This window comes from Nerophis lumbriciformis, linkage group LG24, assembly GCF_033978685.3.
Source record: "Nerophis lumbriciformis linkage group LG24, RoL_Nlum_v2.1, whole genome shotgun sequence".
NCBI classification, from domain to species: Eukaryota; Metazoa; Chordata; class Actinopteri; order Syngnathiformes; family Syngnathidae; genus Nerophis; species Nerophis lumbriciformis.
Genome location: NC_084571.2, coordinates 10,462,867 through 10,487,193, shown reverse-complemented (window position 1 = coordinate 10,487,193; position 24,327 = coordinate 10,462,867). Strand labels below are relative to the sequence as shown.

At 39.6% G+C, this 24,327-nt stretch overlaps 1 protein-coding gene across 3 annotated transcripts in view; it reads left to right on the top strand.

Moving 5' to 3' along the window:
• Window positions 1–24,327, top strand: part of LOC133620592 (cytoglobin-1-like) — a 64,711-nt gene that overhangs the window by 27,145 nt on the left and 13,239 nt on the right. For 2 of the 3 annotated variants that reach the window (XM_061982179.2, XM_061982181.2), the window contains exons 2-3: window positions 4,384–4,472; window positions 4,538–4,680. In XM_061982179.2, coding sequence (XP_061838163.1) covers window positions 4,538–4,680 — 143 coding nt within the window. In that variant the 5' untranslated portion in view covers window positions 4,384–4,472. Of the gene's footprint in view, window positions 1–4,380; window positions 4,473–4,537; window positions 4,681–24,327 lie in introns of all 3 variants that reach the window. The other variant, XM_061982180.2, reaches the window with a different exon arrangement.

The following is a 24,327-nucleotide window of genomic DNA, read 5'->3' as shown; positions in this document are numbered from 1 at the left end:
TTGGCGCTCGTACTAACAAATACTTTGTCATAACCAAACCCATTCACATATATATGTGTGTGTGCGTGTGTGTGTGTGTGTGTGTGTGTGTGTGTGTGTGTGTGTGTGTGTGTGAGCACATGCTGTTTATTACGCGTGTGATTTTTGAACATTTTGACGACTTTTGACCACTTTTCCAACTTTTCTCCACCACTCCTCCCTTTGTCGGGGTTCACAAGGCCGGCTGCGGGACTCGTGGGACTCCTCATACCCCCCTCCCTCTGACCTTTCCATAACCCCACCACCTCTTCTAGGGTCATCAATCATTTCTGACACAAGGTGTATCACGGTCATTAATCATTTCTGACACAAGGTGTATCCCCCCTCCTCCCTCTCCCTCTGACCTTTCCATAACCCCACCCCCCTTTGACCTTTTGACCCCAAGGTCATTAATCATTTTTGACAGCTAGGTCATTAATCATTTTTGACAGCTAGGTCGTTAATCATTTTTGACAGCTAGGTCGTAAATCATTTTTGACAGCTAGGTCGTAAATCATTTTTGACATAAGGTAGGGACTTAACCTTTTTTCGGGTGGACCTCCAGGGGAACTATAAGCGCTCACTTCATCACAGCCGACTGGGAGATGAGAAGACACGCCTCCTCTACGAGAGTCACCTTGCGCAGGTACTGACACAAGCAGTGGAGGAATGGAAGATAAAGATATCCCAGTCACACGTGATAATGCCAAAAATCAAATAATTACAGTGAATGAGGCAGGGCTGGGACCACAGATAAGTGCTTTGCACATGTAGTGAATTTGGCATCACAGAAGGGAATCTCAGTCAATAGGATGAAGCGCCTCCTTAGGAGGATCAGGAAGGAGGTTTCCTACTTCCACCCAAGCACAACAGCTGCTCATGTGCTTAAGACAAAGCAAGAAATGCTAAAGCCGCCTACTCATAAGCTCATACATGATGTCCCAACGAGGTGGAACTCCACTTATGATATGTTGGAGCAGCAGGCAGCTATATACTCTGCATTGACCCACAACACCCTGAAGACAAATGTCACCCTGTCTGATGATGATGTGGGAGTGGCAGAGGAGGTCCTCCAGGTGCTTAAACCCTTCAAAAGTGTTACATCTCTACTGAGCACTGAAACTTCACCATCCGTGTCAATGATCCTGGCCACTGAAAACAAGGATTCTACAATCCATGGCTCCAAGTGTGGAAGACAGCAGCATCACTCCAGATGTCAGGCTTTATTTCACTACCTATGTTTCAAGGAAGATGATGTGCCTTCTTATGTTGCACTTTAACTTGTTTTTTTTATTAATGGTCATTGGTCCAAGTTTAAAGAAAGGAGGAATGCCTTTTTATGTTGCACTGTTTTTCATTAATTATGTTAAAAGGAAAATAAAAATTCATGTCAAGTTGATCAACAGATTGTATTATTCTCCAGTGCAATAACAGTACTGAAATGAAGGCTAAAGGGGCATTAATGGGAGCTTTAAAAAAAAAAAAAGAAGAAAAAAAGAAGTAACTAAATAGTTACTTTTCACAGTAACGCATTACTTTTTGGTGTAAGTAACTGAGTTAGTAACTGAGTTACTTTTGAAATAAAGTTACTTGTAACTGTAACTAGTTACTGGTTTTCAGTAACTAACCCAGCACTGGTTACTACCATATTTTTTGGACTATAAGTCGCAGTTTTTTTCATAGTTTGGCCGGGGGTGCGACTTATACTCGCCTGGACTTTCAACATGGAGGATTACATATCTAAAATAAAACAGTTTTCTAAACTGGACTTTCAATCGAAGCAGGAGGTAATAATTAAAGGAAGATCTCCATCAAGACAGAGAGACTTCTATAAACAAGTTATCGATGCTTTTGTTCAGAAGGAGCGGCGCATGGACTTTATTTATAAGTAAAGGTAAGACCATAATAACGTTTTTTTAATTAAATGTGCTTTTTTGTGTGCTACAGTTTGTATGTGTAAAGTTAAAGTACCAATGATTGTCACACACACTAGGTGTGGTGAAATGTGTCCTCTGAATTTGACCCATCCCCTTGATCACCCCCTGGGAGGTGAGGGGAGCAGTGGGCAGCAGCGGCGCCGCGCCCGGGAATCACTTTTGGTGATTTATCCCCCAATTCCAACCCTTGATGCTGAGTGCCAAGCAGGGAAGAATGCTGGTATGAGCTTTTAAACATAACCCGTTAACTGCTGCCAATCAAATGGTGAATAAGATACTCTTTAGGGTTCATATGTTTGTAAATCTGACTGTGATGAAGTCAGTGCCTCACCAGCCATGAACCTCACCGCACGTCACTGGTTACTACCCACCTCTGGCTGTCACGTGTAACCAAGGAAATTAAACTCAATGTGACGGAGAAGTAACATTCATTTTCAAAAAGACTCAAAAGTAAAAAATATGTTGCATTGAAACTACTCTGGCAAGTGCAATTCATCCAAAAAGTTACTACAGCAAATGTAGTGTGTTACTACCCACCGCTGGCCGTCACGTGTAAGTAAGAAAATGAAACTCAATGTGACGGAGTAAAAGTATCATTTCTTCTCCTCAAAAATATTCAAAAGTAAAAAGTACGTTGCATTGAAACTACTCTGGCAAGTACAATTTAGCCAAAAAGTTACTCAAGCATATGTCAGGGAGTAAATGTAGCGCGTTACTACCAACCTGTGGCTGTCACGTGTAAGTAAGGAAATAAAACTCAATGTGACTGAGTAAAAGTAATGTTTCTTCTTCTCAAAAATACTCAAAAGTAGAAAGCGTTACACTAAAAGACTTTGGCAAGTACCGTATTTTTCGGAGTATAAGTCGCATTGGAGTATAAGTTGCATTTTTGGGGGAAATTTATTTGATAAAACCCAACACCAAGAATAGACATTTGAAAGGCAATTTAAAATAAATAAAGAATAGTGAACAACAGGCTGAATAAGTGTATGTTATATGAGGCATAAATAACCAACTGAGAACGTGCCTGGTATGTTAACGTAACATATTATGGTAAGAGTCATTCAAATAACTATAACATATAGAACATGCTAGATGTTTACCAAACAATCTGTCACTCCTAATCGCTAAATCCCATGAAATCTTATACGTCTAGTCTCTTACGTGAATGAGCTAAATAATATTATTTGATGTTTTACGGTAATGTGTTAATAATTTCACACATAAGTCGCTCCTGAGTATAAGTCGCACCCCCGGCCAAACTACGAAAAAAAACTGCGACTTATAGTCCGAAAAATACGGTACATCAATCCAGCCATCTTCTTCCGCTTATCCGAGGTCGGGTCGCGGGGGCAGCAGCCTAAGCAGGGAAGCCCCAGCCACTTTGTCTAGCTCTTCCCAGGGAATCCCGAGGCGTTCCCAGGCCAGCCGGGAGACATAGTCTTCCCAACGTGTCCTGGGTCTTCTCCGTGGCCTCCTACTGGTCGGACGTGCCCTAAACACCTCCCTAGGGAGGCGTTCGGGTAGCATCCTGACCAGATGCCCGAACCATCTCATCTGGCTCTTCTCAGGCTCCCTCTCCGGAATCGAACGGCACTGGAAGTGCCGTTTGAAAAAGGACCGGGGTAAAGAGGGGGAAAGCACCATAATTCGCTCCTGAGTATAAGTCGCACCCCCGGCCAAACTATGAAAAAAAACTGCGACTTATAGTCCGAAAAATACGGTACATCAATCCAGCCATCTTCTTCCGCTTATCCGAGGTCGGGTCGCGGGGGCAGCAGCCTAAGCAGGGAAGCCCCAGCCACTTTGTCTAGCTCTTCCCAGGGAATCCCGAGGCGTTCCCAGGCCAGCCGGGAGACATAGTCTTACCAACGTGTCCTGGGTCTTCTCCGTGGCCTCCTACTGGTCGGACGTGCCCTAAACACCTCCCTAGGGAGGCGTTCGGGTAGCATCCTGACCAGATGCCCGAACCATCTCATCTGGCTCCTCTTGAAAAGTTACTCCGGCAAATGTAGCGCGTTACTACCCACCTCTAGCCGCCACGTGTAACTAAGGACACGCCCAATTAAACTAAAGCCTGTCCTATTTCTCTCAGACTGTTTAATTTAGGTGTGCTTTTACGTTTACGTCGGTAGGGGCTTTGCATGGGATTGGATATGATTCCAGGTTAATCTCCTGAACTGTCAAGGATGCGTCTTGGAGTAATCTCACATTGTATCCCTGACAGAGGATTTTATTTGTATTTTTTTTGTGTGTGTGCAACTTCTATCTCATCATGTTTTCATCAAACAGCAAGTGAGGTGGGCAGAGGGGAGGACAGGAGAGGGAGAGCGTGAAAGCGAGAGTACAGAAGCTCCTCCTTGTTCTCTGCGTGTGTTTTCTTGTGTTTTCTCAGCCCGCTCCTCACTCACACTATATCGCTCAGCAGAGATCTAGTGCCGGGGAGCAAACATTCTCCTAAAGCGGGGAAAGGGAAGCAGCTCGATCGCCCTCCTCGCGCTCTTTCACCAGGAAAAGGTAGAAAGGGAGTGTTTATTTTTGGCAGGGACGGATATATTTCTGCATGTTGTTGTTGTTGTTAGATGGAGAGGATGCAAGGAGAGGGAGAGGTGGACCACCTGGAGCGACCGAGTCCGCTGACAGACAAGGAGAGGGTGATGATCCAGGACTCCTGGGCAAAGGTCTACCTGAAGTGTGATGATGTCGGCGTGGCCATACTCATCAGGTATTTACTTTAACTCTCCTGATGATGACTATATACCGCATTGTAGGGCTGGGCGACATGGACGAAAAAGTATGTCGGGATAAATAGATCGATAGGTCGTGAGTTCAAACCCCGGCCGAGTCATACCAAAGACGATAAAAATGGGACCCGTTACCTCCCTGCTTGGCACTTGGCATCGAGGGGTTGGAATTGGGGGTTAAAACCCCAAAAAATATTCTCGGGCGTGACCACTGCTGCTGCTCACTGCTCCCCTCACCTCCCAGGGGTGAATATGGGGATGGGTCAAATAGGTTAATTTCACCACACCTAATCTGTGTGTGACAATCATTGGTATACTTTTTTTTAACTTATTTTTACTTGAATTCAATATATTTTCTGGTGAAAGTATACATATAAAGATATTCATTTTTGAGCGATATTCAGTGAAATTGAAGTGAATGACAACTGTACTGTAAATACTTGTATCAACCCAGTTAGTCCAGATGGGTATTAACAGAAAATAAACTATTTAAGTATCACATAATTGCATAACATAAATAAAATGGAAAAATATTATTTCTACTTAAAATAAATGACCTAGCTATGCAAATATAACAAAAATAAATTTGTAGGCAGGTACTTTGCGAATTATCTTCCTGGTTCGATGACCCGCCCTATCTTGCCTCTGATTGGCCTGACCCTAACCAATCGTGACTCATCATAGTAAACGACCGACCAATCATGGATGTTCCCATACGTGCAAGCATGTCTTGGAAGGAGGAAAGGGAGGGGTTTAGTAGCCCATGGAGGAGGGGGGACAAGGAACACAACAAATAAGCGGCGTTTGGTCATTTTAACGTGGAATAAATTATATTGATATCACCATTAGAGATGTCCGATAATATCGGCCAGGCGATATTATCGGCGATAAATGCGTTAAAATGTAATATTGGAAATTATCGGTATCGTTTTTTTATTATCAGTATCGTTTTTGTTTTGTTTTGTTTTTTTATTAAATCAACATAAAAAACACAAGATACACTTACAATTAGTACACCAACCCAAAACACCTCCCTCCCCCATTCACACTCATTCACACAAAAGGGTTGTTTCTTTCTGTTATTAATATTCTGGTTCCTACATTATATATCAATATATATCAATACAGTCTGCAAGGGATACAATCCGTAAGCACACATGATTGTGCGTGCTGCTGGTCCACAGCATGAAGTGCTCTAAAACTTGCTGGTAGACGGCTGCGTTGACCCTGGATCTCAGGAAACAGAGTGGACCGACACCAGCAGATGACATGGCACCCCAAACCATCACCCAACCATGCAAATTTTGCATTTCCTTTGGAAATCGAGGTCCCAGAGTCTGGAGGAAGACAGGAGAGGCACAGGATCCACGTTGCCTGAAGTCTAGTGTAAAGTTTCCACCATCAGTGATGGTTTGGGGTGCCATGTCATCTGCTGGTGTCGGTCCACTCTGTTTCCTGAGATCCAGGGTCAACGCAGCCGTCTACCAGCAAGTTTTAGAGCACTTCATGCTTCCTGCTGCTGACCTGCTCTATGGAGATGGAGATTTCAAGTTTTTCAAAATATTCTAATTTACTGGCTTTTACCTGTATTTGACATAATGTCCATTGTGTATTTTACATCGATAAAATACATTCACACAAACTACAGATGTTTACACATATACAAATTAAACATCAAACATTGCGCACAATGAATGTGACTCAACACAATTAAACCTAAAGTGCAGCGTTATCGCCTTCTACTGGTCAAATTTAGCGCTACATGTATTAAGCTAGCTTTGATCGGCAGTTATTCCCAGACAACACGACCATGAATACAAAAGACATCACAAAGTCAGCAATTTCAATACAAAACCAACTAAATATCTTTATGCACAATATCTACTTACAAATGTTTACCCAGTTTCTTTATGACGCTTCTACCATTGTTGCTGCTTGTCTGGATCAATGTCACTTAAAAAGGTCCCACAGGAAACAATGACTCGAGTGCTTCATACTTTGTTGGCCAGTCGTTGTTAAGTCAGATTTTCGCAATTAATTTAGATTTTTTTTTTCCGGGTTGAATGAGTAGTCTTCTTCTACTCACCCCACTGTTGCTTCACTGTGACACATATGCCTCACTGCTGCCTCCTGCAGGGAGATGAGAGCACTGCATACATGATCAACCCTAGTTTGAATGGTTTCATCAAGCCTATTTGCCAGGCCGGATGTGGCCCAAGAGTTAAATAGGCCTGTGCTAAGCTATCAGCTACGAGTAGCTAGCAGCTACGTAACAGCTAAGCACACAATAATATACAAGCTAAACATACATAATAAATGTATTTCAGCGGTTTAGAGCAAGGGTCCTTAACCTTTTTGACCTCGGGGCCCAAGTTTTCCACTACAGATGGGGCCCGGGGCCCACTCAAATATTAACACTGATTTAGTAATCTTACTCTGTCAACCTTGTCAAATGATATGAAGGCATGTGTTAACCATAAATATGATTTATTTACCACATAAACCTTAGATCAGGCTGATTAGAAAAATAAGTATATACTGCATAAGAAGAGAATCATAACTAACGACGAATACAATTATGTTGTGCTAAAATAAACTAAATTAATAATGAACGTTTCTTAACTAAAGGGTCAATAAAATGGAAAAAGTGCAAGTGAAAATACTGCTTCACCACTTACGTCATAATTTTTGCGCTTAAGAAACTCCTTGATTTTAGCTCCAGACTGATTTTGTCATTACTGCCAAATGTGGTGGAAAAGTGTATTACGGACCACAGCTGAGAGATATTTTTGGCAGTCCTTTAGGGGCGTTCGTGGCCCAACAATGGGCCCTATGGTTAAACACTTGTTTAGAGCAACCATCCAAACATTTGAGGGTTCCTGATTCGATTCCCGCTTCCGCCATCCTAAAGTCACTGCCGTTGGGTCCTTGGGCAAGACCCTTTACCCACTTTGTTTCCAATACCACCCGCACTTGTACACATTTAGCTTACCACCACCATGCTTCATTGTATGAGTTTCTCAATGTGAAGCGCTTTGAGACACATGAAAGTGCTATATAATTAATTTCATAAAATATTGCAGTGTAAAACAGCACATTTGTCAATATAAACAAGTATAGTCTCATATTATTTACACATACAAAGTCTCAAAGAAGAATCCTTTAACAAACATGTGTGCATCATTCAATTTACTGTCTCTAAGCATAACTGCATGAATTATTGTGACCAGTAGGTGTCACCAAAAAAACTATTACCACTCCACTTCAACTTAAAGACGGCATACGTCCATTCCAGACAGTTAATGATAAATAGGTTAGTGCTTTTTATATCTACCATTGTTCTGTCAGATTGATTTCACTCGATTGTGTATGATTTGTGTTGATCGGATCAATACTACACTGGCCAACAGGCCCGGCCCTCACCAATCTGGCACCCTAGGCAAGATTTTAGGTGGCGCCCCCCCACAACGGCAGTGGAGTGTATATACTCACAAGAAACCGAATAGCTTTGTCTTTGACCTTTTTTTTTTTACTTACAACTATACCTAATATATAAAGGGATGGAAAAGTGACTATTACCTGCAGGGCAAACATTAGCTAACCAGAAGGCAATAACAATGTAAACAAAAACACCTGCTTAAAAGATCTAATACAAATGTCCCTGAGGAATGTAAGGTGGGAGTACTGTAATTACCTAACGTTACATTATTATTGTCCATAACAATTTAGCCCCCTCCACAATATTAACCCGACGTTAAAACAGAACTAGCTATTTATTGATTAGCAATTGCCGAATCATGTAACATTAGCTTAATGCTAAAAAGCCAGGTTACTATCACATTCTGTAACAGACAAATAATTTCATGTAGGCTAACGTTACCTACCTGCTACCTCTGTCCTTTCTCGTTTCTCCTCCTCTTCTTTTCTCTTGTTTCTTCCCTGGGCACCTGACAGTTTTGGCCGTTTTGACATCTTGTGTTGATTTTTTGATGTGGTGACGTCCAAAAAGAGTCATGATACGGGAAGGGAGGGGGCGCACCGTGCGGGGGGAGGGGGGTGGGGGGGGCGTAATGTTGTAACAAATAATATTTCTATTAAATAGGCTTTACTTTGCATTTTAATTAACGTGGGATTATTTGTTGTATTTAGAAATAATAGTACCAGCTTTTTTTTTCTTTTTTTTTTCTCCAACATTTGTGGCACTGGCGTGGCGCCCCCTAATGGACGGCGCCCTCAGCATTTGCCTATACGGCCTATGCCACGGGCCGGCCCTGCTGGCCAATACTCTAGGATCCAGTATCGGTATCGTACCGGAAGTGAATGTTTTATCGGGACACTTCTAGTTTTAGCTGCGCATATGCTAACGTTAACCCTGTTATGTCATAAGCAATGTCAATAAGCCCACAAGGTTGGTCTTTTCTTATATTTTAGTCAAGTCCTTTACAAAAGCTAAACATGCTAGGCTATAGCCTACTCGGAGATAGCAGCTACACAACAGCCTAGCGCACAATAGCACACAAGCTAGACATCCGTGATAATATTTGAACAATATTGCAGTGTACAACAGCATGTTTGTCAATATCAAATAATTACAGTTGCATATTACTTACACATACAAAGTTGTTAAAGTATCCAGTAACAAACGTGTCCGCATTGTTCAAGTTCACGCCGTCATGAGCTAAATAACTTCATGAATTATGGTGGCCGCTGGATGTCGCCAAAAAATAGTTACCACCCCACTTCTATTTAAAGACTGAATATGTTCATTCCAGATGGTTAACAATAAACAGGCTAGTGTTTGTTTACACCTACCAATGTTCTCTGTTTGACTAATTTTACTGGAGCAAACCTTTTCTAACATTTTACACTGTTAAAGGTATCTACTATGACTTGTGCTGATATTGTAGCGTATCAATGTCCGTATACTGTGTGTGTATGTATGCATATATGTGTATTGCAATATATGTGTATATGTGTATGCATATATGTACTGTATGTATAGATGTATGTGTATTGCTATAAATGTACTATATGTGCATGTATATTTATACAAGTATGTGTGTAAAATGACCACAGAAGATGATTTAAAAAAAATAAAAAATAAAAAATACAATTTATTGAGCCCTTTTCTAAAACTAAAACAAGTTTTACATGGTAAACAAATGAGTGTATGAAATAGTGAATTTAATAAATAAAGCTTAAAAAAAATCAAAGGGAACTGAACATATGCAGTTTAAAAATGCATTCAGAAAGCAAGAATACAATATAATGTGATATATTAACCAAGGTGAAGGATTAAAAATGCCATAAATTAAAAGGTGCGCGCAACAGTTGTGTATTTAAATTAATCTTGGTAGTGTCGGCAGGCGGTGTCACAGATGTGTAGCCAAAGTGTTGCACAAGTAGTGGGCGGCAACACCGAAACCTCTGTTCCTCCAGGTTTGGTTATTGGGATGGTTAAGAAGTTTGCATCATTAGTTCCTAATTAGTGCAAATGAATCAGGTCATTCTGAAGTGTCCCTGTTACCGAACGCTACAAAGACTATTTATCTTTTGGAGCTCTGGAGTTCACGCCATGTCTAAAAAAAACAAACAGCCATTTTTTTTTGCATGTAATATTCTCACTGCTGATAATCCTATTCGTCCAATAGTAGATGCAAAGGGATAAACAATAATCCATCAGTCAGACACCCTTGGCTCTCCAAGAGCTGCCTCCCTTGGAGTAGGGTCTATTCTAAATGCCAGGCTTCCCACCGTGCCTCCACTCTTATCACATGGCTTTCACGCCCAAAGAGGATGTTTTCCTAGCAATCTGCGCCGCTGAATGTTGTTAAGCCGTCATGTAAACATCGTCTAAGAGTGGCCACCATGCGGTCTGCTGCAGTTTATTTTGGAGGGCTGAACAGCTGCTGCTGTTGCTTCACTGGGTAAACTCCAATCAGTCCGGGAAAATACTTTTTTGGTAGTCTTTGGATCGCTGACAGCTTTTAGGTCAAAGTTGAAAGGGACGTTGGATGGAATGTGAAGCTCGTAACTCCTCCCACTCGCCCATGTATTATTTACAGATGTGGGGATATATCGGGGCCGAGAAGGGCAACCTCAGTAAAAACTCTCGGGAAATCCAGAGCAAGAGCTGCATCACGACTCAGAGAGCTGTTGATTGACAATATTTACTATTTTTATGATATTTTGGTGACCACATTGCTCTGCATGAAAAAAGAAAAATACCCGAGTGTTATCATTAGATAGTATGTTGTGAGTGCCTTATGACTGAAAACTGTATCTCGATGTATGTTAAAACAGTCGATATTGATAATTATTTTATGAATTATTGAGAAACATATATTAAATGTAAACATTTTTATTTCAAAAGTAACCTTCCACTGATTATAATCCCCTCAGGTATGGAGGCAGAAATTAAATGTCAACACAAGCATGGAAAACACTCAATGTAAACCAAATGGTAAACAGTATTAAAATGAAGGTCCAAACATAAAGAATATGTAAAATGCTTCATAAAGTATAAGAAAATAGTGAAAATGTAAACATAGAGAAACCCTGAGAATAACTATTTTCTGCAGGTTTCGTGCCAGGAAGTTACAGCTGTGCTCTAAAGGGTGAGGGAGGCTAAGGAGGTGTGGTATTAGCGGTCTTTTCTTGCATCATTTACAGACCACATTGGTCCCTTTTTTGAAAAATCCAAAAAACTGTCAAGGTGACTTTTCCTCTTCTATCCACAATTTCTTCATTATGACTTTTCTTCTCACTCCATGAAGAGAATCAACCACCAGACAAGCAAACTTGATAATTGATACTGTTACCTGGCTGTTAGCGATCACTTCCTGCCTTGCTCGGTTAGCAGAGAGCCTCTGTTCATGCAACAACCTTGCTTCGCAACTTTCGCTTTCTTCCGACAAAGAGGGAAAAAAATGATGGAACGCTTTATTGAACGCATTATTTTATTGATATCTACTAACAATAAACTCGTTTTAAAGCCCAGCCCTGGTGCATTTATCCCAAATACAGGGCTTGCTCAGCAGAGGTGTGGACTCGAGTCACATGACTTGGACTCGAGTCAGACTCGAGTCATGAATTTGATGACTTTAGACTCGACTTGACAAAATGTAAAGAGACTTGCAACTCGACTTAGACTTTAACATCAATGACTTGTGACTTCACTTGGACTTGAGCCTTTTGACTTGACATGACTTGACATGACTTGCCACTTTCCCCAAAATCCAAAGCTTAAAACGTTATTTGGGAGCGCTCCGTATTTTTCATTTTCTTCGTCTGTCTATCAGCGTGTTATTCCTGTCAGCTGGTGTGCTGTCAGTACAACAGCCAATCAAATTAGATTTACGTTGTTTTCATCACACAGCATTCATCCAATCAAATTGCAGGACAACCAATGAACAATTGTTCATTGGTTGTCCTGCAATTTGATTTGAACTCTTAAGAGTTGTCCAACAACGTGCCAGTGATAAACAATTATGTTAAAGTTGGTTTCGTTCGGGTATAAAAACTACGACTTGGTCAACAAAAAACGAATTGCCGTATGCAAATCACGCAGTTCGAATATTCAGAGGTGTGGACTCGAGTCACATGACTTGGACTCGAGTCAGACTCGAGTCATGAATTTGATGACTTTAGACTCGACTTGACAAAATGTAAAAAGACTTGCAACTCGACTTAGACTTTAACATCAATGACTTGTGACTTCACTTGGACTTGAGCCTTTTGAATTGACATGACTTGACATGACTTGCTACTTTCCCCAAAACCCAAAGATGAAAAAGTTATTCGGGAGCGCTCCGTATTTTTCATTGTGTACTCGTCTATCAGAGTTGCGTGTGTCAGCTGGTGTGGTCTCAGTACAACAGCCAATCAAAATAGATCTACTTTGTTTTCATCACACAGCATTCATCCAATCAAATTGCAGGACAACCAAGGAAGAAGACATGTCCAAACCACACGCCAGTGAACAAAAAATGATACCTAAAATAATTTTGTTTGGGTATAAAAATTACGAGGTGGTCAACACAAAACGGTTTGCAGTATGCAACACATGCGGTTCGAAATTTACTGATGGAGAGGCAACAACTTCCAACTTCGTCCGGCATTTGAAGTTGCACAAAGAACGGTAAGTTTTGAATGAAAGATAACGTTTATTGGCTAAGTAACGTGACTTTTATTTGCTGTGTAGTTAAATCAGTGAGGCTGTAAACTCACTGCTAATGTTATAACGTTATTGCAAACACGGGAATCTGTTGCAGTTCACTACCTTATTCATACTTTTTGTTCAGTGATTTTTTTCAAGCAGGGTTACGTTAGTCAATATATCACACGTAACGTTAGACGGCGGTCAGCAGCACCGCGTATTTTAGCCACCTAAAAAAAGACAAAAATAGTAAAATAAAGGTCAGTTAAAATGTATACTATATTATGAATATGTGTACCGTTTTAGCTAGCTTTCTGACATACTGTTGGTTGTTTACCTCAGTGGTCCCCAACCACCGGGCCGCGGCCCGGTACTGGTCCGTGGATCGATTGGTATCGGGCCGCACAAGAAATGTTTCTTTTTTTTTCTTTTTTTAATTAAATCAACATAAAAAACACAAGATACACTTACAAGTAGTGCACCAACCCAAAACAACTCTCTCCCCCCTTTTGTTCTGGGCATTGAACATGAAGACTCTTCCTTCACTGTTCCGAGTGGCCATGAGAGTCTTGGCAGTGCCTGCCTCCAGTGCTCCAGTGGAGCGAGTTTTCAGCCATGGTGGCATCATACTACGCCCCCATCGTGCACAAATGACTGACAGACTCTTGGCTAATTTGGTCTTTTGCAAATGCAATGCAGCATAGGGCCCTGACATATAAAAAGTACAACTTTTTTGTTATGTTCACGTATATGTCATGTTTTTTCAATGTTAACACTTTTGTACAAATAAGTACATTTGCACTTTATTTTTCAATGTGTTTGTTCTGTAAAGGAATGAGTTAATGTTTAAAATGACTGGTTAATAGTGCTATTATAAAGTGCAATGTCAGCACAATTTTCTTTCCTGCAATTTAAAATGCACTTGTTTTAATAAATAAATACAGCGTTTGAAAAGCATACACAATCTGTGTTAATATATTAGTCTGTGGTTAAAAGGACTTGAAAGGACTCGAAACTCAAAATGCAGGACTTAGGACTTGACTTGAGACTTTCCAGTCTTGACTTTGGACTTGACTCGGGGCTTGCCTGTCTTGACTCGGGACTTGACTCGGACTTGAGGGCAAAGACTCGAGACTTACTTGTGACTTGCAAAACAATGACTTGGTCCCACCTCTGCGAATATTACAGACGGAGACGCAACAACTTCCAACTTCGTTCGACATTTGAAGTTGCACAAAGGAGGGTAAGTTTTGAATGTAAGATAACGTTTATTGGCTAAGTAACGTGACTTTTATTTGCTGTGTAGTTAAATCAGTGAGGCTGCAAACTCACTGCTAACGTTATAACAATAGACATCTTATAAGTAGACGCAGCATCGAGCGCTACTGCCTACTGGCGCAGACGAGGCGCGTGGCCGCCATCTTGGAGTGGTGATCCGCTCCACTCAGTGCAATTAATTTGGCAGGAGCAATGAACTGTCAGCGCATTTAATTCATTTTACCTCACTGAATACCACTGATTTTCACCCTTTTTTTGTCATACGTGTAGCTATGATAACAGACACATGTTGTGGCGTGTTTTATTATTCATAGTTTGCTTAACAGTAATATAATATTCTTATACGCTTAAGTGACCAGACGTCCGAGATCAAAACTGGGAATATAATCCCAGAGAAGGGGGGAAAAAACGGTAAGCTATTTTTAAGTTGAAGAAACAATATGATTAGGTTATATATACATATGCGTGTATCCTACATAAACAATGTATGAATACATTAGATATCTATATATCTTAGGGACCTATAGACTGTATCTCTGTTGCTGCAGCAGCAGAGAGTTTATTCTGTCTTGACACTTTGTATTGATATTTTCTATTACATTCTTCCCTTAAATGATCATGTTTGCAGTGATTGTTTTATATGTATTATTTTATGTAAGTCGCTTTGGATAAAAGCATCTGCCAAATACTTAAACATATATAAACACCTGAAAGTCTTCATATCAGCTAAAACCACCAATCTGTTTCACTGGATTCAGAATAAAACCAAATTCTGTTTAACCCAACAATGTTAGTATTTGAATATTGTTACTTGAAGACTGATTCCTGGTTACAATTATACTGTTAAGAAAGTATTATCTTATATCTTGCCTAAAATGAGAATGCATCATAATCAGTAGTGGCTGGTGAATTTTGTTTTAGGTGGGGCTGAAAGTTTGTAAACCAAACCCCTGTAGGGGGGTCATCCTCCCCCAGAATATTTCTTTGTGATTTTCACATACAAATATTGAAGATCTTTGATCCTTCTCAACTCTGTGGTAATATTATTTTCATAAAATACAACCAATAGTACGTTAATGTTAAATCTCACTTGTGAAAAGTAATCCCCCGATTCCTATTTTCAACAGTCCGCTCATTTGAGCAGGAAAACGCTGAACACCAGCCCGGCATCTTTGTTTTCTACCTGTCATCTGTCAGTTTAGGCTGCTCGCCGGCTCCTCATCACCACTTCAAGATGGCGGCCAAATTGCTCACGTCACAGCAACCAATGCTGCGTCTACTTATAAGATGTCTATGGTTATAATGTCATTGCAAACACGACAATCTGTTGCGTCCACTGCAGTTTGCTACCTTATTCATACTTTTTGTCAATTGATTTTTTTTTAAGCAGGGTTTCATGAGGTACCTATACATAACGTTACGTTAGTCAATGCATCACACACAGAAACGTAACGTTAGTCAATGTATCACACACAGTAACATTACGTTAGTCAATGTATCACACACAGTAACGTAAAGTTAGTCAATGTATCACACACAGTAACGTAACGTTAGACGGCAGTCAGCAGCACCGCGTATTTTAGCCACCTACAAAAAGACAAACATAGTCAAATAAAGGTCAGTTAAAATGTATACTATATTAAGAATATGTGTACATATTGCATAGGGTCCTGACATCTAAAAAGTACAACTCTGTTCATTGTTATGTTCATATATTTGTTATGTTTTTCATGTGTACGCACACATAAACACACATACAGTATGAGATGAGATCAATGAGATAAGGTAAGAACAGGATAGAAACTGCTGTGGAACTAGTTACAATGCAATATGCCATGGAAATACAATGTTAACACTTTTGTGCAAATAAGTACAGTTGCACTTGTTTTTTTTCAAATGTGTTTATTCTGTAAAGGAATGAGTTACATGTTTAAAATGACTGGTTAATAGTGCTATTTTGAAGTGCAATGTCAGCACTATCTTTTTCCCTGCAATTTCAAATGCACTTGTTTTAATAAATTAATACAGCGTTTTAAAAGCATACACAATCTGTGTAAATATATTAGTCTGTGGTTAAATGACTTGAAAGGACTCGAAACTCAAAATGCAGGACTTGGGACTTGACTTGAGACTTTCCAGTCTTGACTTTGGACTTGACTCGGACTTGCCCTGTCTTGACTCGGGACTTGACTCGAGACTTGAGGGTAAAGACTTGAGACTTACTTGTGACTTGCAAAGCAATGACTTGGTCCCACCTCTGTTGCTCAGTAATTCATTTCAAAAGGTTCATCAAAATTATTTTTCCCATAAGAAATAATGTATGTTCAATTGATCCGTTACATGCACCAAGAAAAAAAAACATACCTTTACGCAGATGGTCCCTTCAATCACTGATTTGTTGTTCATTATTCTCTTGTAGTAGTAGTAGTGGTGCATGTATGTGTATTACATGTTTGCTGTGATGTTGCCTCCCCCTATTTGATATTGATTCGGGACAGCATTCCTCGGTTGGGAGAGCGGCCGTGCTAGCAACCTGAGGGTTCCTGGTTCGATCCCCGGCTTTCGACATCCTAGTCACGCATTTGTCAAAAAATTCAGTAAACTGTTTAAAAAAGAAAAACGTACATAAAGGTAATTTTAATGTATTCTTCGGATTATAGAGCTCACTGATATATAAGCCGCACCCAATAAAATTTTTAAGAAAACATTATATAAAACATATTTTCCATATATTAGCCTCACTGGACTATCTGCTGCAGATATATACATTGTGAAATTAGTTATTTACACAAATATTTTGTAAATTTTAATTTACATACCTTTTTTTTCTAATTGTTTCCAAACTGTGTCTGTAAAACGGTTGATCAAACAAAACTGAAGTCATCATGGACCTACTAGCTGCGGAAGCTAGCTCTCCAATCAGCTTAACAGATTCGATAACTCCATGGTGACATTTTGGTGAATTTACTGAGGGATTTGTGAAACAGAAACCATACAAAAAGAAGTTCGTAAATTATAAATACTAACAGACACTCAAACGTGTTAGTATATTAGCTAATGCAAACGCTGCTAGCTTGATTACATTAGGATAGCACGTACAAATATGCACACACTCTTACAGACATCCCACATGGTACGGTTTAGTAAGTACGAATTGTTTTAGTTATATTGTAAAACTTACAAACGTTGCTTGGAGTGATGAATGGAGACTCCATACGAGTTGAAATGCTAGAAGAAGGAATGGCGTTGCTACTTCCAGTTGAAGTAGCAACAAACAGGACAATGCAGCCACTTGAGCACCTGCAGTGAGCAAACTCGTCCAAAAGATAACGTGTTTGCTTGTTTTTTGTTTTTTTAACTGTTTGCATTAAAAAAAAAACCGCAACGTTTTGAAAGCTGCAGAGTTCAAAGCATAGGGAAAAAGTAGGAATTTACAGCAATTAATTACTTGTTACTAGTAAATGTAACAGAGTTGCTCACATTGTTATTATATAACACCGTTATTTCAAAAACTGGTAACATGTTTAGCCTCGTCCTCCAGTGGTAATGATACTTTATAATGATACTTAAAATACTAAGAAATGCAATTTGCCGCAGTGGAGGTGATTACTTTTAACTTGGTGGCTCCACACTGTGTATGGAGACACATAATTAGCTGCTAGCCACTTGTCAGCCGGGGGACCAGACGGAATCCGCGGTTGTATTCAATCAGCAATGGCCGATTGAATACTTTTTTCACGAAAATGGGTCTATGTCCCTACTTTTAAGCCACCCATCAGTCTCTACCGTTTGAGTTCCGGCTAGGGAGGCCGGAGGCAAGGCTTGAGCCAACCGCAGCTATATGAATTGATTAACGTGGACCCCGACTTAAACAAGTTGAAAAACTTATTTGGGTGTTACCATTTAGTGGTCAATTGTACGGAATATGTACTGTACTGTGCAATCTACTAATAAAAGTTTCAATCAATGAACTAAACGTCTCACCTTTCAATTAAATATTCCGTTCCATAGTTTGTGGATAAAAACCCTTTTTGAAAAGGGTCAATGCCTCGGAATTGTGGAGAGAACGGGTTCTGCAGTCTGTCTGAAATGCAATAATAACATTTCCTCAAGGAAAAGTCTAAAACATTTAGTTGGTTTCAGTGTTCAAAATATCGTGGAAATACATTTTCAAATAATCGGGCTTCATGGCTGTCTCATCCAAAAAGGTTCCCGACCCCTGCACTATAGTAAACGTTTAAGCCTCCTGGTTGCAGATGTTATCTGAAGGAGCTGCCTGTGAAATTAAAAAGCCTCTCTGGGTTCAGCTCTGGGGTTCATCTTGAAGAACAGATAAGGGAGGATTAGGATGCCCATGGCCATATCAAATACTAATGAGGCTATTTATATGCAACCACAGGTGGTGCAATTGCAAGCGCCAAAGATTAAACGTCACGGTCCCTCATTAGTTTCGTCGAACTGGAGCTGCACATCCGCTCTTCACCCTGACCAAGAATTTCAATCCACAGATGAAACTCCCTCCATTAGTAGATAGAAAATGGAATGTGATAACGAGTTTGGACTGCCAGGTGCTTTGACCCGCGGAGGTGTTGATGTTTCAAGGCCACCTCAGTTGACCCGACTTTGACTTTTGTTGGTGTAACGTGCGAGAGAGCCAAGAAAACATTTGTTCCTCGCGTGGGAAGGGATGTGCGACGAAAGATTTAGCAGGAAACAGTCTCTCACAGCGCGGGGTAGGATGCCCAGTTTGGATTTCTCGCCAAATCCGATCTTTCAACGTAGTCTTTTACATTAACAAAAGAAATGTCGAATGTAAATGCGTGCAGACGTGAAGTAAACATGGGCCCGATTCGGGTAGGTCTCAGTCGTGGCACATTTGTGGATAGCTCAAGGATTTTGTGCAATCAGTCAACATTTTCGGAATGGATATGTTGCACGTAGAAGATTAAGAAGGAAAAAGGCAAGCATTTTGTGGGACATTTGCTACGTCTGCTCCGAAAAACGTGTGAACGAGCAGACGGCGACAGGAGTGGTGGGACATTAACATATGTTCACTTGTTTGTTTTGTAACCGTCTATTTTGGCGTAGAACGCGTATCGGTTTTTGGTGACTTCTAGTCGGATCGACGCAACACGATCCTTCACCTGTTTTTTTTGCTCATTTGTTAACTATTCTGCAACCGTCGATTTATGACTTTCAATTGTGATATGTATCGCTATTTGATAACGTATGTCGGATAAACGCAACACGATCGTTCCCCAGTTTTTTTTCTCATTTGTCAACTATTTTGCAACAGTCTATTTTGGCATAGAATTTTGATGCTTATCAGTTTTTTGATGACTTCTGGTCGGATGAACGCAACACGATCCTTCACCTGTTTTTTTTTTTTTTGCTCATTTGTCAACTATTCTGCAACCGTTGATTTATGACGTTCGATTGCGATATGTATCGCTATTTGATAGCGTATATGTCGGATGAACACGATCCAATCGTTCGCCTGTTTTTTGCTCTATTGTCAACAACTACAGTCTATTTTGATGTAGAGTTTTGATGCACATCGCTTTTTTAATGATTTCTGGTCGGATGAATGCTAACACAATCGTTCACCCATTTTCTGCTCGTATGTCAACTGTTTTCCAACCGTCTATTTTGGCATAGTGTTATGTCTAGTGATGCTTTTTGATGACGTTTATGTCAGATAAACGCAACACGATCCTTCGCCTGTTTTTTCATTCGTCAACTATTATGCAATTGTCTATTTTAGTGTAGAATTATGTGTATCGTTATTTGTTAACGTATGTCGGATAAACGCAACCCAATCGTTCGCCTGGTTTTTTTTGTAATTAACTATTTTGCAATTGTCTATTGATGTAGAATTATGATATGTATAGTTATTTGACAATGTGTATGTCGGATAAACACAACCCAGTCGTTCGCCTGGTTTTTTTTGCTAATTTGTTAACTATTTCGGCATAGAATTATATGTATCACTATTTGATAACATTTGTCGGATAAACGCAAACTGATCATTTGTCTATTTTCTAATTTGTCAACTATTTTGCAACCGTCTATTTTGGCGTAGAATTGTGATATGTATCGCTATTTGATAGCCTAAATGTCGGATAAACGTTCCCTCAATGTTTGCCCGTTTTATTTGCTAATTTGTCAACTATTTTGCCACCGTCTATTTTGGCTTAGTATTATGACGCGTATTATTTGACGTATATGTCTGATGAAGGCAACCCGATTTGTCAACTATTTTGCATTCGTCTATTTTGCCGTAGAATTATATGTTTCATTATTTGATAATGTATATGTTGGATAAACGCTACCCAATCGTTCGCCTATTTCTTTGCTAGTTTAACTATTTTGCATCCGTCTATTTTGCCGTTAAATTATGACTTAAATCGCTATTTGATGACTTACACATACAGTATATGTCGGATAAACGCAACACGATCGTTTGCCTGTTTTGTTTTTCTTTGCTCATTTGTCAAATCCCTGTGGTAAATTTTAAATGTGCTCTATAAATAAAGTTGATTTGATTTGATTTGATTTATTTTGCCACAGTCTGTTTTGATGTAGAATTATGACGTCACGTGTATCGCTTTTTGATGACTTCTGGTCTGATGAACGCAACACGGTTGTTCGCCTGTTTTCTGCTCAATTGGCAAATATTTTGCAACCGTCTATTTATGACGTTCAATTATATCGCTATTTGTTAACATATATGTTGAATTAACAAATTCCGATCAATCGCCTGTTTTTTTGCTCATTTGTCAACTATTTTGCCACAGTCTATTTTTGGTATAGAATTATGACGCCTATCACTTTTTAATGATTTCTGGTCGGATGAATGCCTACCCGATCGTTCACCCGTTTTCTGCTCGTATGTCAACTGTTTTCCAAACGTCTATTTTGGCATAGTATTATGTCGCGTAACACTATTTGATGTTGTTTGTCAGATAAACGCAACACGATCCTTGGCCTGTTTTTTTTTTTAATTTGTCAACTATTTTGCAATTGTCTATTTTGACGTAGAATTGTGATGTGATATAGTTATTTGATAACATGTCAGATAAAAACAACCCAGTCGTTCGCCTGTTTTTTTTGCTAATTTAACTATTTCGGAACAGTCTATTTTGGCATAGAATTATATGTATCACTATTTGATAACCTTTTGTCGGATAAACGCAACCCGATCATTTGTCTGTTTTCTACTAATTTGTCAACTATTTGTGTTGAATTATGATATGTATCGCTATTTGATAACCTATATGTCGGATAAACGCTCCCTCAATGTTTGCTTGTTTTTATTTGCTCATTTGTCAACTATTTTGCCACCGTCTATTTTGGCTTAGTATTATGACGCGTATTTGACGTAGAGTATATGTTGGATGAACACAACCCGATCGTTCGCCTGTTTTCTGCTCATTTGTCAACTATTTTGCATTCGTCTATTTTGGCGTAGAATTATATGTATATTGATAACGTATGTTGGATAAAAGCTACCCAATCGTTCGCCTGTTTCTTTGCTAATTTATTAACTATTTTGCATGCGTCTATTTTGCCGTTGAATTATGACGTATAGCGCTATTTGATGACGTACACATACAGTATATGTCGGATAAACGCAACACGGTCGTTCGCCTATTTTTTTGATCAACTATTTTGCAACACTCTATTTTGACCTAGAATTATGACATGTATCACTTTTTCAATTTCTGGTTGGATAAACGCAACACGATCGTTCGCCTGTTTTTTGCTCATTTGTCAACTATTTTGCCCCAGTCTGTTTTGATGTAGAATTATGACGTGTATCGCTTTTTGATGACTTCTGGTCAGTTCAACGCAACCCGATTATTCATCTGTTTTCTGCTCAATTGGCAAATATTTTGCAACCGTCTATGACGTTCAATTATATGTATCATGTATCAAAACATATGTCGGATGAACACAATCTGATTAATCGCCTGTTTTTTTTTCTCATTTGTCAACTATTTCGCCACCGTCTATTTTGATGTAGAATTATGACGTGTATCTCTTTTTAATGATTTCTGGTCGGATGAATGCTACCTGATCTTTCGCCAGTTTTCTGCTCGTATGTCAACTGTTTTCCAACCGTCTATTTTGGCATAGTGTTATGTCGCGTAACACTATTTGATGATGTTTATGTCAGATAAACGAAACACGATCCTTCGCCCTGTTTTTTTTCTAATTTGGCAACTATTTTGAAATTGTCTATTTTAGCGTATAAATATGATATGCATCGTTAGTTGATAACGTTTGTCGGATAAACACAACCCAGTCGTTCGCCTGTCATTTTTGCTAATTTAACTGTTTTGCAACTGTCTATTTTGGCTTAGTATTATGATGCGTATCGTTATTTGATGACTTACAGTATATGTCGGATGAACACAACCCAATTGTTCGCCTGTTTCTTTGCTAATTTGTTAACTATTTTGCAACCATCTATTTTGGCGTAGAATTATGACTCATATTGCTATTGATGTTTATGTCAGATAAACCCAACCCGATTCTTCGCCTGTTTTCTACTCCTTTTGTCAACTATTTTGCAACAGTCTATTTTGCCGTTGAAATATATGTATCATTATTTGATAACGTATATGTCTGATAAGCGCTACCCAATCGTTTGCCTGTTTTTTGCTAATTTAACTATTTTGCAACAGTCTATTTTGGCGTAGAATTATGATATGTATTGCTATCTGCCTCACAATACGAAGGTCCTGAGTAGTCTTGGGTTCAATCCCGGGCTCGGGATCTTTCTGTGTGGAGTTTGCATGTTCTCCCCGTGACTGCGTGGGTTCCCTCCGGGTACTCCGGCTTCCTCCCACCTCCAAAGACATGCACCTGGGGATAAGTTGATTGGCAAAACTAAAAATTGGCCCTAGTGTGTGAATGTGAGTGTGAATGTTGTCTGTCTATCTGTGTTGGCCCTGCGATGAGGTGGCGACTTGTCCAGGGTGTACCCCGCCTTCTGCCCGATTGTAGCTGAGATAGGCTCCAGCGCCCCCCGCGACCCCAAAGGGAATAAGCGGTAGAAAATGGATGGATGGATGGATGCTATTTGAAAACGTATATGTCGGATAAACGCAACCTGATCATTTGTCAACTATTCTGCCACCCTCTATTTTGGCTTTGTATTATGACGTGTATCGCTATTTGACGACGTACAGCATATGTCGGATGAACACAACCCAGTTGTTCACCTGTTTCTTTGCTAATATGGTAACTATCTTGCAACGGTCTATTTTGGCGTTGAATTGATGCATATCCCTATTTGATGATGTACACATACAGTATATGTCGCATAAATGCAACACGATTGTTCGCCTATTTTTTTGCTAATTTTTTCATATTTTGCAACCATCTATTTTGGCGTAGAATTATATGTATCATTATTTGATAACAGATGTTGTATAAACGCAACCCAATCGGTTTGCCTGTTTTTTTGCTAATTTAACTATTTCGCAACAGTCTATTTTGGCATTGAATTAAGATATTTTAGTTATTGATAACGTATGTCAGATAAACGCAACCCGATCATTTGTCTGTTTTCTACTAATTTGTCAACTATTTTGCAACAGTCTATTTTGGCTTAGTATTATGACACATCGTTATTTGACATACACAGACAAAATATTTCGGAAAAACGCAACACGATCGTTCACTTGTTTTTTTGCTCAGTTGTCAACTATTTTTCTACTGTATTTTGGCGTAGAATTATATGTATCGTTATTTGATAACGTATGTCGGATAAATGAAACCCGATCGTTCGCCTATTTCTTTGCTAATTTGTTAACTATTTTGCAACCGTCTATTTTGGCGTTGAATTGTGTTGCGTATTGCTATTTGATGACGTACTGTCATGTCTGTGTGACCATGTTTTGTATTAGTCATGTTTTGTTTTGTTTAGTTATTGGACTCTTTAGTTTCTGGCTTTTCACTCCCTTGTCTTGTTTCCATGATTACCCATTAGTTTCACCTGTTCCACGTTTGGACTCATTGTGCACTCTTGTTTGTCACCATAGCAACCCATTAGTTTTCACCTCTGACGTCACGCACCTGTTTTCGTTAATCATGTCTGTAGTGTTTAAGTTAATTGTTTTCAGTTTGTCGTTCTGACGACATCCCGCATTTATGCTTCTGCACACTCTCCACACACCCTTAA